At 42.3% G+C, this 16346-nt stretch overlaps 1 protein-coding gene across 8 annotated transcripts; it reads right to left on the bottom strand.

Annotated features, from left to right (window-relative positions):
* Positions 1–8086: 8086 nt before the first annotated feature.
* On the bottom strand, positions 8087–15893 carry LOC144007897 (uncharacterized). 8 transcript variants are annotated; one of them, XR_013280451.1, is made up of 10 exons: positions 15446–15877; positions 13970–14555; positions 13779–13853; positions 13345–13407; positions 13230–13267; positions 11552–11831; positions 10960–11033; positions 10372–10843; positions 10242–10282; positions 8288–10176 (listed from the first exon to the last, which is right to left on the bottom strand). XR_013280451.1 is itself a non-coding variant. In XM_077507843.1 (8 exons), exons 4-8 carry the CDS (start codon positions 13840–13842, stop codon positions 10113–10115), a joined length of 309 nt encoding a protein of 102 aa, XP_077363969.1. In that variant the 5' UTR covers positions 13843–13853; positions 13970–14046; positions 14388–14555; positions 15446–15893; the 3' UTR covers positions 8087–10112. The 8 variants fall into 8 exon arrangements, 1 of the variants encoding a protein (XP_077363969.1); XR_013280450.1 differs by having other exon boundaries at positions 10960–11831; positions 13333–13407; positions 15446–15866; XR_013280449.1 differs by having other exon boundaries at positions 10960–11831; positions 13230–13264; positions 13333–13407; positions 15446–15866.
* Between the last annotated feature and the right edge of the window lie 453 nt (positions 15894–16346).

The following is a 16346-nucleotide window of genomic DNA, read 5'->3' as shown; positions in this document are numbered from 1 at the left end:
TGGCAAGCTGCTGATGGCTCTTCTGCTGCTGTCGGTGTGCGCTTCAGGTACCTGTGACTGCATTCAAGTGACCCTCAACACCTCAAGCTGAGGTTCATGACCTACATTTCAGATTTCAGTCCCATCCGCTTGCGATGATCTGAAACATTTCAACTTTTTGAGCCAGGGCACCAATAGCAGGCTAAGAGCTAATTAATGTGAATGGTGACCAGTTTGATACGAGTAACTTGAACGTTTGCGTGAGGACACTTATGTTATTGATAAGCCACTTGAATGATAGACTTATCATAATGTCCCATCTCTGGTGGCATCCTTGGATGCTACCTGTCGAGATGTAAAGACCAGGATGCGTAGATTTTCAAACTTCAAAGCTGGGATGATTGAATAGAGCTGTCAATGTTTTAAAATCGTATTAATCATGATAAATTGCTAAATTAAAAAGGCTTTTCATCAACATTTTAGGCTTGACAAATTTAAGGAGCACCTGTTGTGTTCTTTCGATCTTCAATGTTATGACGTCTTCAACAGTTTTTGATCCGTTGCACAGGCTCATCTTTTTCTAATCGGTTAATTACCTGCATAATTTAAAATTGGGGGCATTTATGAAATGTACTTTAATGCATGTAGTTATGTTGATTTCTCAAACACAACCAGTGCGACCTTGAACATAACATCCGCTGTCAGCTAAAGGATCATCTGCGGTCAAAATTAATTGTATGATTGTGTGTTAATGCAAGATTAATGTGATATTTTTTGTGATTAAGTACTTAATTCAATAATTCAATACAATTCACCAAAATTAATAGCTAGTCAGTCTTCATGGCGGGGTGGGGGTCCTAATATTATACTAATACTATAATATATATGTATAATATAATATACTCTAATACTATATAGTATATTAATCATATATCAATTATTATCAATATCAATTATATAATAATTGACAGTTGAATAGCACTAAACAAGTCCATTCAATCGCCGTTTTCCAACTTTTTTTTTCTCTGTCACAAAAGTCATTGACAAGTCCGAACATCCGGGCATTTGATATTTCTCCAATACAACACAATGCAAATGATTCCTTAAAACTGCGTTAAAAAAAATTACGTATTGTAGTTTTTGCCTGTGACTATCATGCAAACCAGGCGTATTGCTATAGTAGTCCAATGATATTTCATCACATTTTGAAATCGAAATAATCCTCACAAATCAAATGAGTAATTTTAGTCATTCCAAGGATCCAAAGGCCATGCTTTTCAATAAGATGAGAGCGTCATTCACGGAGGTGGCCGCCATTTTGACTCATGACGTAAACTCGTAATTGACAATTGGAAGCTGGCGGTGCCGTGTACCTCGCGCTGGTCACGCATTGCAATACAGTACAGTACTAGAAATATACCGTTGAAAAGCTTGACCGTGCGACCGCCAGTGGGTAGTCGGAATACATTTCCCATAATTACTAGCGGCAAAAGCGGGAAGCATTTCTAGTTCCGGTCAATGGCGATCGCTTGCTTTTGCAGGAGTTGCATATGGCAGGCCGCGCTTCAGGACCAGTTTACACGAAATAACTGTAGAAATACATTTCCCATAATTACTAGCTGCAAAAGCAGGAAGTATTTCTAGTTCCGGTCAATGGCGATCGCTTGCCATTGCAGGAGTTGCATATGGCAGGCGGTGCTTCAGGACCATTTTACACGAAATAACTGTAGAAATACATTTCCCATAATTACCAGCTGCAAAAGCAGGAAGTATTTCTAGTTCCGGTCAATGGCGATCGCTTGCCATTGCAGGAGTTGCATATGGCAGGCCGCGCTTCAGGACCAGTTTACACTAAATAACTGTAGAAATACATTTCCCATAATTACTAGCTGCAAAAGCAGGAAGTATTTCTAGTTCCGGTCAATGGCGATCGCTTGCTTTTGCAGGAGTTGCATATGGAAGGCGGTGCTGCAGGACCATTTTACACGAAATAACTGTAGAAATACATTTCCCATAATTACTAGCTGCAAAAGCAGGAAGTATTTCTAGTTCCGGTCAATGGCGATCGCTTGCTATTGCAGGAGTTGCATATGGCAGGCCGTGCTTCAGGACCATTTTACACGGAATAACTGTTTTAAAAATAAAATTAGAAAACAACTTGGAAAAAAGTAGAGAAGAACGTTTGCATGTTAATTCCACAGATAGAAAGCTGAGTATAGTTACTTTGATATCGAGATCATTGTTTCATATCCTGTAGGGAATCACATTCATTGTTACGTTGACTTTTGACAGAGGTTATTGATACGCACAGTTGGGAGCGAAACAAGGTTAGGATTAGGGTTAGTTGCAGACAATACACAGATATTTGCATTTGACACAGTGAGGCTCGAACCCTGGACCTCAGGGTTCGCAAGCGGCGTACTTCACCACTCGACTATCGGTACGCTGAGGGTGACCGCCGCTCTGCGTCCTTATATGTGAAACAATCCCATTTTTCAGGCCAGGGGGCGCGTCTCTTAGGAAGCAAAAGACAAAAGTGCGCAGAGTCCGGAGGCCGTCGTTGCCACTCTGGTCCAGCGGTCAAGGTTACCGCTTGCCGCACCGCGGGTCCCGGGTTCTAATCCAGCCGCGGGCAGCTTCACGCATACAATCGAATTATATTGTAGTCACAATCATATAGCATACAATATATATATATAATTATATACATATTACTTACTCAATTAAAAACTATATATAGGTAAATAGGTAGCTACTGCTAGCTATAATGCTTATAAACAATATTTATATTTATTTGTTAATTGACTCACACCAAGCCCCGCCCTCAACCCATCCCCTACCTACCACCATACTGTATTATTAGTGACTACATATATATAGAAGCCCCGCCCCCTACCCACTAGCTTGCTACATGCTAGTACTGTATATAGTAAGCTAGTAGGTAGGGGGCGGGGCGAAGCCCCGCCCCCTACCCACTAGCTTACTACATGCTAGTACTGTATATAGTAAGCTAGTAGGTAGGGGGCGGGGCGAAGCACCGCCCTCTACCCACTAGCTTACTGTATATAGTAAGCTAGTAGGTAGGGGGCGGGGCGAAGCCCCGCCCCCTACCCACTAGCTTACTACATGCTAGTACTGTATATAGTAAGCTAGTAGGTAGGGGGCGGGGCTTCGCCCCGCCCCCTACCCACTAGCTTGCTACATGCTAGTACTGTATATAAGCTTTAATTGAGCTTGCTACATGCTAGTACTGTATATAGTAAGCTAGTAGGTAGGGGGCGGGGCGAAGCCCCGCCCCCTACCCACTAGCTTACTACATGCTAGTACTGTATATAGTAAGCTAGTAGGTAGGGGGCGGGGCTTCGCCCCGCCCCCTACCCACTAGCTTACTACATGCTAGTACTGTATATAGTAAGCTAGTAGGTAGGGGGCGGGGCGAAGCCCCGCCCCCTACCTACTAGCTTACTACATGCTAGTACTGTATATAGTAAGCTAGTAGGTAGGGGGCGGGGCGAAGCCCCGCCCCCTACCCACTAGCTTGCTACATGCTAGTACTGTATATAGTAAGCTAGTAGGTAGGGGGCGGGGCTTCGCCCCGCCCCCTACCCACTAGCTTACTACATGCTGGTACTGTATATAGTAAGCTAGTGGGTAGGGGGCGGGGCTTCGCCCCGCCCCCTACCCACTAGCTTACTACATGCTGGTACTGTATATAGTAAGCTAGTAGGTAGGGGGCGGGGCTTCGCCCCGCCCCCTACCTACTAGCTTACTACATGCTAGTACTGTATATAGTAAGCTAGTAGGTAGGGGGCGGGGCGAAGCCCCGCCCCCTACCCACTAGCTTACTACATGCTAGTACTGTATATAGTAAGCTAGTAGGTAGGGGGCGGGGCGAAGCCCCGCCCCCTACCCACTAGCTTGCTACATGCTAGTACTGTATATAGTAAGCTAGTAGGTAGGGGGCGGGGCGAAGCCCCGCCCCCTACCCACTAGCTTACTACATGCTAGTACTGTATATAGTAAGCTAGTAGGTAGGGGGCGGGGCTTCGCCCCGCCCCCTACCCACTAGCTTGCTACATGCTAGTACTGTATATAAGCTTTAATTGAGCTTGCTACATGCTAGTACTGTATATAGTAAGCTAGTAGGTAGGGGGCGGGGCTTCGCCCCGCCCCCTACCCACTAGCTTACTACATGCTAGTACTGTATATAGTAAGCTAGTAGGTAGGGGGCGGGGCTTCGCCCCGCCCCCTACCCACTAGCTTACTACATGCTAGTACTGTATATAGTAAGCTAGTAGGTAGGGGGCGGGGCTTCGCCCCGCCCCCTACCCACTAGCTTACTACATGCTAGTACTGTATATAGTAAGCTAGTAGGTAGGGGGCGGGGCGAAGCCCCGCCCCCTACCCACTAGCTTACTACATGCTAGTACTGTATATAGTAAGCTAGTAGGTAGGGGGCGGGGCTTCGCCCCGCCCCCTACCCACTAGCTTACTACATGCTAGTACTGTATATAGTAAGCTAGTAGGTAGGGGGCGGGGCGAAGCCCCGCCCCCTACCCACTAGCTTACTACATGCTAGTACTGTATATAGTAAGCTAGTAGGTAGGGGGCGGGGCTTCGCCCCGCCCCCTACCCACTAGCTTGCTACATGCTAGTACTGTATATAGTAAGCTAGTAGGTAGGGGGCGGGGCGAAGCACCGCCCCCTACCCACTAGCTTGCTACATGCTAGTACTGTATATAGTAAGCTAGTAGGTAGGGGGCGGGGCGAAGCACCGCCCCCTACCCACTAGCTTGCTACATGCTAGTACTGTATATAGTAAGCTAGTAGGTAGGGGGCGGGGCGAAGCCCCGCCCCCTACCCACTAGCTTACTACATGCTAGTACTGTATATAGTAAGCTAGTAGGTAGGGGGCGGGGCGAAGCCCCGCCCCCTACCTACTAGCTTACTACATGCTAGTACTGTATATAGTAAGCTAGTAGGTAGGGGGCGGGGCGAAGCCCCGCCCCCTACCCACTAGCTTACTACATGCTAGTACTGTATATAGTAAGCTAGTAGGTAGGGGGCGGGGCTTCGCCCCGCCCCCTACCCACTAGCTTGCTACATGCTAGTACTGTATATAGTAAGCTAGTAGGTAGGGGGCGGGGCGAAGCACCGCCCCCTACCCACTAGCTTGCTACATGCTAGTACTGTATATAGTAAGCTAGTAGGTAGGGGGCGGGGCGAAGCACCGCCCCCTACCCACTAGCTTGCTACATGCTAGTACTGTATATAGTAAGCTAGTAGGTAGGGGGCGGGGCGAAGCCCCGCCCCCTACCTACTAGCTTACTACATGCTAGTACTGTATATAGTAAGCTAGTAGGTAGGGGGCGGGGCGAAGCCCCGCCCCCTACCCACTAGCTTGCTACATGCTAGTACTGTATATAGTAAGCTAGTGGGTAGGGGGCGGGGCGAAGCCCCGCCCCCTACCTACTAGCTTACTACATGCTAGTACTGTATATAGTAAGCTAGTAGGTAGGGGGCGGGGCGAAGCCCCGCCCCCTACCCACTAGCTTGCTACATGCTAGTACTGTATATAGTAAGCTAGTGGGTAGGGGCCGGGGCTTAGCTTACTACATGCTAGTACTGTATATAGTAAGCTAGTAGGTAGGGGGCGGGGCTACCTATTTACCTATATATAGTTTTTAATTGAGTAAATAATATGTATATAATTATATATATATATATATATATTTTGTATGCTATATGATTGTGACTACAATATAATTCGTTTGTATGCGTGAAGCTGCCCGCGGCTGGATTAGAACCCGGGACCCGCGGTGCGGCAAGCGGTAACCTTGACCGCTGGACCAGAGTGGCAACGACGGCCTCCGGACTCTGCGCACTTTTGTCTTTTGTTTCCTAAGAGACGCGCCCCCTGGCCTGAAAAATGGGATTGTTTCACATATAAGGACGCAGAGCGGCGGTCACCCTCAGCGTACCGATAGTCGAGTGGTGAAGTACGCCGCTTGCGAACCCTGAGGTCCAGGGTTCGAGCCTCACTGTGTCAAATGCAAATATCTGTGTATTGTCTGCAACTAACCCTAATCCTAACCTTGTTTCTCTCCCAACTGTGCGTATCAATAACCTCTGTCAAAAGTCAACGTAACAATGAATGTGATTCCCTACAGGATATGAAACAATGATCTCGATATCAAAGTAACTATACTCAGCTTTCTATCTGTGGAATTAACATGCAAACGTTCTTCTCTACTTTTTTCCAAGTTGTTTTCTAATTTTATTTTTAAAACAGTTATTCCGTGTAAAATGGTCCTGAAGCACGGCCTGCCATATGCAACTCCTGCAATAGCAAGCGATCGTCATTGACCGGAACTAGAAATACTTCCTGCTTTTGCAGCTAGTAATTATGGGAAATGTATTTCTACACCGTTACTTAGTGTAAAATGGTCCTGAAGCGCGGCCTGCCATATGCAACTCCTGCAAAAGCAAGCGATCGCCATTGACCGGAACTAGAAATACTTCCTGCTTTTGCCGCTAGTAATTATGGGAAATTTATTCCGACTACCCACTGGCGGTCGCACGGTCAAGCTTTTCAACGGTATATTTCTAGTACTGTACTGTATTGCAATGCGTGACCAGCGCGAGGTACACGGCACCGCCAGCTTCCAATTGTCAATTACGAGTTTACGTCATGAGTCAAAATGGCGGCCACCTCCGTGAATGACGCTCTCATCTTATTGAAAAGCATGGCCTTTGGATCCTTGGAATGACTAAAATTACTCATTTGATTTGTGAGGATTATTTCGATTTCAAAATGTGATGAAATATCGTTGGACTACTATAGCAATACGCCTGGTTTGCATGATAGTCACAGGCAAAAACTACAATACGTAATTTTTTTTTACGCAGTTTTAAGGAATCATTTGCATGGTGTTGTATTGGAGAAATATCAAATGCCCGGATGTTAGGACTTGTCAATGACTTTTGTGACAGAGAAAAAAAAAGTTGGAAAACGGCGATTTAATGGACTTGTTTAGTGCTATTCAACTGTCAATTATTATATAATTGATATTGATAATTGATATATAATGATTAATATACTATATAGTATTAGAGTATATTATATTATACATATATATATATATATACATATATATATATATATATACATATATATATATATATATGTATTATATATTTTATTATAGTATTAGTATAATATTAGGACCCCCCACCCCGCCATGAAGACTGACTAGCTATTAATTTTGGTGAATTGTATTGAATTAAGTACTTAATCACAAAAAATATCACATTAATCTTGCATTAACACACAATCATACAATTAATTTTGACCGCAGATGATCCTTTAGCTGACAGCGGATGTTATGTTCAAGGTCGCACTGGTTGTGTTTGAGAAATCAACATAACTACATGCAAAGTACAGCATTTCATAAACGCCCCCAATTTTAAATTATGCAGGTAATTAACCGATTAGAAAAAGAGGATGAGCCTGTGCAACGGATCAAAAACTGTTGAAGGCGTCATAACATTGAAGATCGAAAGAACACAACAGGTGCTCCTTAAATTTGTCAAGCCTAAAATGTTGATGAAAAGCCTTTTTAATTTAGCAATTTATCATGATTAATACGATTTTAAAAAACATTTTCAGCTCTATTTAATCATCCCAGCTTTGAAGTTTGAAAATCTACGCATCCTGGTCTTTACATCTAGACAGGTAGCATCCACCAGAGATGGGACATTATGATAAGTCTATCATTCAAGTGGCTTATCAATAACATAAGTGTCCTCACGCAAACGTTCAAGTTACTCGTATCAAACTGGTCACCATTCACATTAATTAGCTCTTAGCCTGCTATTGGTGCCCTGGCTCAAAAAGTTGAAATGTTTCAGATCATCGCAAGCGGATGGGACTGAAATCTGAAATGTAGGTTATGAACCTCAGCTTGAGGTGTTGAGGGTCACTTGAATGCAGTCACAGGTACCTGAAGCGCACACCGACAGCAGCAGAAGAGCCATCAGCAGCTTGCCATGCTTTGAGTACCAACAATCCCAGGCCTGAGTACATGACGGGAAGAAGAACAACTCAAACAAAAACCCTCACTTTATTCACAACAGCAGTGTCAGGATCTGTACTTTCAATTACAGCAGACAATATGTTGATGCTTCATGCAACATGTTTTTAATGCTTTATTACACAGCATGCTTGGCAAAATATAGTGCAACAACTGTACAGATGTGTAATCATGAATGTACTCCCTCCCCAGTATCACAAACAGACAACTTGCACTCATGTTACATTTTTTAATTCAAGCAGAAAAGCACATTTGGAACATACAGAAGTAAAGCAAGCTTCAGCTTCACCCGGGAAAAAACAAAAAAACCTGTTGAAACATTTGATAGATGTACAAACAGGCATCATCATCGTCGTCGTAATTGGACGCACATTTCCAGGCAAAAAGGACAAACATGCAGTCAGTGTGAGTTGGTGCACACCCAGTGAGTTGGTGACAGTGGAGACAAACATCGCGAGACAAACAAAAGACATACTCGCCCAACCTGGAAGGTTGCTGGCTCTGCTCTTCAACACTTGCACCTTTGTTTGGGGACACTGCCAGAAAAAGAAAACAGACTCATGTGAACGTGTTGTCATCCATGTTGGTACACAATAAAATTGTACATAACTCAAGAGCAATGAAGCCGTTCATCTTTGTGTACATTTCTTGTTCTTCAGCCTGAAACAGGAAGAAAAAGAAAAAAGGTTTGATTCTTCTTGCTCAATCATGATGGAAACCTCATGCAAAGCCTGCACTGCACGTTAAGTCCAACCAAAAAGCTGCTCTGCCTCCAAACAACTTCAACAGCTTGTGAGACTCGTCTTCTCCCCTTAAAAACAAGCACACGAATGCACATGACGACTTGCGCGATGGTTACTCTTGACTTTGGCCGCTGCTGCTGCGGTTCAACTTGACGGACTCCGGCTCCTTCCTAAAAGATGAAGTCAAATGCATTTGTCAAGCCCGATCTTCACAAACGCCATCTCAAAGGACTTCTTGAGACGACAGCGGGCCAAAGGTTCGCGGGTGGCATCCCCCGACCTAAAACGCCACCTGAAGAAGAGGAGAAAAGAAAAGAAAAAACTTCAGTGGGACCAGCGATGGATCGAACAATCCGCTTCCGTGTCTGTGGGCCTTGCGGATTGATCATGTTTGAGTCAAGGAGTGAGAGTCAAACCTTTTGGAAAATATTTGGGGGAAAAATGCCAACTTTACTACTGTGGCTTTTTCACACACCGGAAATGTGCACGTGGGACAATATTGTATTTGGTTTGATAAATTGTCTGCCCCACCCAGCCAATGAGAGATGCTGTGATCTACACTAGAAACATTCAATAAAAAAAATAAAATAAAATAAATAAAAAATGGGTTCATGGACTGCTCAAGTTTTTGGTTTGTTGTTTAATGTTGCAAAGACTTTTGCCAAACACTGGCATATCACTTTTAAGAATTGTGGTAGTCAAGAAATTTGGATCATGTTGAAAATGTGACAATTTGTGAGCGTCTGGCGAATTTCTTTGCAACCTTGAATGAACAAAGCAACACTCGCTGCTTGCGCACACCTACCACCCATGCGCCACATCCAAACTTGAGTTGATGAGTTGGGCGTGTTTAAAAAAAAAAAAAAGTAAAGCCTTTAGAAGGTTCTTGGGCCTATTTTGAACGCAGGGTCCATCCAGGCTGCAACATTTGACAACGTGGTGACAAACAATTTTGAGTCAAACAACACGAGACTACATTTGATGAATTGAAGTGCCGCAGGTGGACTTGTTCAAGGAAGTGGTTCATCCTCAAGACCAGGCCCTGCCAATCAACGCAGAAACCTCCACTGCACCACCACCAGGCAAGTGGTCCACCTCAGACCTTGCCCGCGAGTTAGTGACAGTGTGGAGGGGGAAAAACAACAAGTGGAACAAATATACTTCCACCTTGTATAGTTGACGCTTTGCTCTCGGAGTGCCGTCACATCTGCACATTTCTTGGTTTGGGAATAAGACGGGTTTTAACGTGCTGGCAACTTTTCTAACATGCACTCATTTCATACGTGCCTGTCGACGTTCATGTTGGAGTCTTCATTTGATGCATGCTATCGTCCCTCTTCCTCAGCCCATCAATCTGGATCCTGCAACAATTAAAAACAAACGTGTCCTTGTATGCCACTTGTTTATTTGCCATGTGTTTCGTTACCTTTTGTCCAGTCTTTCCTTCCATCCGGCTCCTCTTCCAACCTGCTAAACAAGCACATGAATGCACACTATTACATTTGTGACTGTCACATGAGTTTTGTTTTTCCCCAAACACATTTTGTACTTCTGACCCTGTTCGGATTCTCCGAGGTGCCTCTGGTCCCAAACCAGGTCCTGACCACCCTGTAACTGTAACAACAACAACAACAACAACAACAACAACAACATGAGCGCATAGTTGTATATATTACTAGCTAGTTATTCCAAAAGTGTCGACTTCGCGCTTACCCTCATCCAGTCAATATATTTCACAACACATATTGTTTACGTTTCATTTAAGCACAGCTCATTACAAAATCCCCATCATGCAGTTAGTGTTGTTCAGTGCACACCCAGTGAGTTAGTGACAGAGTGGACACAAACTGACCAAATGGAACAAATAATACTTCCCCCTTGTATAGTTGACGCTTTGCTCCGAGTGTCGTCGCATCTGCATATTTGCAGCGACGTGCACTAATTTCATGCTTGCCTGTAGATCCAAGAAGATTTTCATCTTTGAGTCGTCTTGATGCGTGGAATCGTCCCTCATCTTATTAAGCTGTCCTGTGACAATCGAAATGTTACTTTTGTGCCCCTCGTTTATGTATTTTGCAACCTTGCCCGTTATGCCAACTGGCTCCTTCTCCACATTGCAACAAGAAATTAGAGTGTGTACGTACTAGCTTATTTCATGGATGCGTCTTCTGTCCTGGTTACCCTCATCCAGCCTTTTGTGGCATTCCGCTCATCAACTCTGCAAAACATGTACAATCAGTTGTATACGTTTGTGTCGTCTCCTCTGGTGGTCCTTGCATCCGACTACACTGCCACCCTCGAACACAGCCTGCAAGGAATCAACATGGGAAGGGAAAACAAAACCCCAAATGCTCCATCATGGCCAACAGTCACATGCCAAGAAAACAAGGTACGGCAAAACAACATGTCTGAATAAACATTTACTCTGAGAAAAGCATCACAGCAAATAATTGAGCAAAAAAATAAAAAATTTGACTCTGCTGCACTTGGACGTGATGGCCTTGAGGCTCCTTCTCCAACCTGCAATAAAATTTGTGCAACCTTTTATTTATAAACGAGTCTCAACAGTCAACGCAAGGCTGGCGACATCCCCTGCCTGACCTGAACCATCCAAGGAAAAAGTCAAAACCCCATTTGAGCAACCTGGAGACGAGAGCCAATCGGCTTCCAAGATGACTCCTGCTGCAACGGATGACGAGTGGGCAAACATTTCACACAATGTTGACTCAAAACAACCTGCGACTCCGTTGAACGAGCCCAAGCGCTGCAGGTGGACTCCTGGGAGAAGCGCTCCTTTGCTCAAGACCTGCCGATCAAGGCAGAATCCTCCGCAGACGCCGTTCACCTCAGAATCTTGTCACAGTCGCTCGGTGCGGAATCCACAAAACAAAAGCATCAGAAATTCACGTAGAGGAAGGAAAAAAAACAAAACAAAAAACTGCCAAGTGTCACTTCTTTGGATGAGTGTGGACTTTGTTGACAACTCTTGCCGAATCCTTTCGTCTCGTCATCCAGCCTGAGGGGAGGAAGAAACAAATTAAAATAAATCATCCGAATTACACATCTAAGAAGTTCTGAAGAAGAGGGTGAAAGTGATTGCTTGGTCTGAAGCCAATTGGTTTATTCAACGTATTAAAAACATTACAAACTATAAAATATAAGTTGAAGTGAAAATAAAAGTTGGAAAAAAAAATTCATCAACGCTCAAATGGAGAAGTACAAGAACTTATCAAGTCCTACACCCTATTCTCAAATTATTCTTATGAAATTGCAGTTTAACAATATACAATCAAAACATTTGAAGGTTACTCATGGAGTTCCTCAGGGATGTGTGCTAGGCCCTCAACTGTTTATACTGTACATAAATGTGTTGTCTCAAAAACATTCAAAAGTGTCTTATTTGCTGATTACACAACTCTGTTTAGGACAAAACCCGAAGCAGCTTCTGACTACTGTGGAGTATGAATTAAATATATTTAAAAAAATTGGTTTGACATTAACAAATTACATTTAAACAAAACCCAGATCATAGTTTTTAGCACTAGACAAATCACAAGTCAAAATTATGGTGAATTCAATTGAAATAGAAAGAAAATGTGAAAAATTTCTGAATCATTCTTGAAAACATTGAAAATGACAAATATTATAGGGATACTCTATAAAACTAAGAATGTCCTGAATAAGAAATCATACAGTTCATTATTATATTTGACATATTGTGTGTAAACGCATATTTAAAAAAATACCTACCCTGTTTTCAAATTGCAAAAACGAGCCACAAGAATTGTTCATCAAAATATAGCAAACCAACATATTCACTGTTAATTAAAGCAACTAAGAGATGTTAATTTGTGGAATAATTTTGGTACTGACCTGATGCAAGTCAATTGACGAGTTTAAAAAAAAAATAAAAAAATAAAAAAATAAATAAAAAAAACTTAAACACAAAGAGCAACAGCATTACTTAGATACGAGCTAGTAAAATTGCAGAAATTTATTTATTTTTCCGATGTACCACTATGAATGTAGTGAAAATTGTGTATGTATGAGGACGTATTATTGTGTATGCCTATGAATTTCATGTACATACGCTCATGGGAAATGTACGCATTTGTTAAAGTGCAGATGTATACACAAGCAGGATTACACATTTTCTTTTATTGAAATGTATTCATTTACTATATTATGAAACAAGTCAAAAGATAAAGATAAGAAAGAATAAGGGGTAGGACTAGCTAAGTTTTCAACTTCTTCCTATTCAGTTTGAACATGTATACTATCACTAAAGATTGTTATAAGTTTCTTTTGTTTTTATCTGCTACTTGTTTACATGTTCAATAAACAAAAACAAACCTGTGACAATAAAAACTATCAGCATAATTGAGTGCCACTCGTTTGCTTTGTGTTTTGTTACCTTCGTCCAGTCTTTCATCTCGCTCCTCTTCCACCCTGCTAAACAAGCACATCAATGCACACTATTACTTTTGCGATTGTTTTTTTTTTATCCTTAAACGTACATTTGTACTTACGACCCTGTTCTGATTCTCAAGGTGCGTCCTGACCCATCCAGCTCCTTCTCCATCCTGCAGCGACTGAATGAATAGTTGTATATCACAATCTTTATTTTAAAAGCATGTCTGTGTCGCTTACCCTCATCCAGTCAAAACAAAATTTCTGAGTACATTCTGCTCACAAACAAAGCATTGTTTCATTTAAGCACAGCTCATTACAAAATCCCCATCATGCAGTCAGTGTTGTTCAGTGCACACCCAGTGAGTTAGTGACAGTGGACGCAAACTGACCAAATGCAACAAATAATACTTCCCCCTTGTATAGTTGACGCTTTGCTCTGAGAGTGTCGTCGCATCTGCATATTTGTTCTTCACGAATACTGCAGTAAACGGAAGATTGGTCTGAACATGCGATGGTAAGCTTTTTTTATGTGCACGAATTTCATGCTTGCCTGTAGATCCAAGAAGCTTTTCATCTTTTGAGTCGTCTTGATGCGTGGAATCGTCCCTCATCATATTAAGCTGTCCTGTGACAATAGAAATGTTACTTGTGTGCCCCTCGTTTATGTATTTTGCGACCTTGCCCGTTATGCCAACTGGCTCCTTCTCCACATTGCAACAAGAAATTAGAGTGTGTACTAACTCGCTTATTTCATGGATGCGTCTTCTGTCCTGGTTACCCTCATCCAGCCTTTTGTGGCATTCCGCTCATCATCCACTCTGCAAAACATGTACAATCAGTTATACATTAGTCACTTCATTTTGTACACTTGTGTCATCTTCTCCGGTGGTCCTTGCATCCCACTCCACCCACTCCACTGCCACCCTCTAACACAGCCTGCAAGTCATCAACATGGGAAGGAAAAAAAGAAAAAAAAAACTGACATGCTCCATCATGGCCGACAGTCTTGAAGGTTCAACCTTGCAACATGTGCCACAAAACACTGCACAATCATTTCTCCTTTCAAATGCCACCGCCAACGACAAAGACGAAAATGACAAGCTGCTCTGGATCCAGACAAGCCACAACAACAGACCACCTCAAGCAAGAAGACTCCTACCATCAACTCTGAGTCCTTTCAAGACCTGACCTCATTTCAAATCAACCTTTCAAGGTCAAAGTCAACCAAGACGCTGCCCTCGCCCGTTTACACGCTCCCCACATACATACAACTTGTGTGGAAGCTTCTTGATTCTTGTGGAATTGTTCCTTTGCCTCATCTTCCAACCTGCAAAAGACATACATGCCATTAATTGTGTGCCGTTTCTTAATTAAAAAAACAAAAAACACTAAATTATATGCTGGTAAAGTCATTTAATTTGTGTGTTTGTACATTTCACCCACATTCATCCAAACCATGTTGAAGCAAAATAAATGACCCGGACAACCAACTTAATTAATAAGGCTCCCGAAAATTACACACAATGAAAAACAGTACAGTAGACAATATCACAAGTTTGGGAAAGAAAAAAAAATAAATGAAGGAAAATAAATTACATAATAGTGAACAACCCTCCACATGAACAGTAAGATGGTGAGGTGGAGAAACTACAAATGCAATACCTCAGCAGTTTTTTGAAAAAAAAAAAACAAAAAAAAAAAACGACACATTTGACCATGACAAACAAGGAAATCAATGAAATTAGAAAAAAATACTGTACAGAAAAAAAGCAAAGTTACATAACACTAGAAACACAATAATATTCAATAGAACAAAGTACACATACACAATTAGTTTAACAACAACAAAAAGACATTACAGTTCAGTACAAAGCTTTCAGGCGTGTCATTTACATTTGAGAAGGAGAAAAAAAAAAAAAAGCTGGCCAGCATTACAAACTTACAAACAAAGAAAAACATTTGAAATGGTGGAAAAAGAACCCAATGTACTAAATTAGACAAATGAATTGTGACGTGCTCAAACCTCAAATGGTGTTTCGCTGCGAAGCTAAGCTAGGTTTAGCGTCACAGTTTGCAGCTAAACGAAGGTTAGCTTCACAGTTCATGCCTACCTGCATTTGACGGACTATGATTTTCAGTGGAAAATCCGGCAGGAAGAAAAACGTCGTTGTGAGAAACGGGAACAAAAGCGAAACATTTGCTCGGGCATAAACCTACCTGAGAAAAGGCCGTACGTACACACGACACAGTGCGGTCGCCATCTTGTTTCACCTCGATGAACACCCCCCTCGTTGCACACCTGTTTCCAATTGACCTACAGTGCAGGATGACCAATCAAAGCCAATCTTCTTCGTTCTGCTTGTTGAACGGCGCTTTGCACACTAGCGCCACCCCGTGTCCTGTCAACATTACTGCTTTGTCTTACGGTGGAAATTGCTGCTTTTCATTATTGATCACGCCACTAAAATGAAAGTGAATTACATGAACAAGAGCTTGCATACTCTCCGGAATGAGCTCCGCTGCTAATTTTATACTTCAATTCATAATAGACCGCTTGCATTTGACCACATTTTTCCCGGCCGTTTCCAATTTTCACGTCGGTCGGGCGTTGCTGGTTTTGTTTTGTCGTCGCGAGTCACGTGAATTAGGGGAGAGGGGGGGAAAAAAAAAAAAAAAAAAAAAAAAAAAAGTCATGCTTTCATGCTTCTCAACTGTTAAACTGCTATAGTGTAATTTGTCTAGAAAAATTCATATAATTTTTCATTATTTTGTTTTTATTTTTCCTTCTTTAATTTCGAGCCGTACCACCGTCCACCACGCTGTTGCCATCTCCTGGTCAGAAAGAGAAACTATTAGATTTTATATCCAGAAAACATGAAACTGGATTTGGTGTTTTAAACGACAATAAAATAACGAGTGGTATTTCTATTTATATCCGTTTCCAAACATAATATATTACCAAAAGAGAAACGGATATGCAACACGGATCAACCAACGCAGGCTTCAGCGTAAAAATCGAACATTTAAAAGGGAGATACAGAAATTCAAACGGATATTTGTCATGTCATTTTTAAATGTTTAGGTCACCATTAAAAATGTCTGATTATCCTTTTTTTTT

The sequence above is a fragment of the Festucalex cinctus genome, chromosome 19 (assembly GCF_051991245.1).
Source record: "Festucalex cinctus isolate MCC-2025b chromosome 19, RoL_Fcin_1.0, whole genome shotgun sequence".
Taxonomy (NCBI): Eukaryota; Metazoa; Chordata; class Actinopteri; order Syngnathiformes; family Syngnathidae; genus Festucalex; species Festucalex cinctus.
Note: the sequence above shows the minus strand (reverse complement) of the source record. Positions and strands in the feature narration are given on the sequence as shown.

Excerpts from the sequence above, each read along its gene's own strand:
- LOC144007897 (XM_077507843.1), bottom strand. The coding sequence starts at position 13,842 with ATGATGAGGGACGATTCCACGCATCAAGACGACTCAAAAGATGAAAAG. Across the intron at positions 10,770-13,778 it reads AAAGCTTCTTGGATCTACAG|GCAAGCATGAAATTAGTGCA; the intron begins GCAAGCATGAAA and ends TTGGATCTACAG. Across the intron at positions 10,177-10,241 it reads AAGGAAAGACTGGACAAAAG|GATCCAGATTGATGGGCTGA; the intron begins GTAACGAAACAC and ends TAATTGTTGCAG.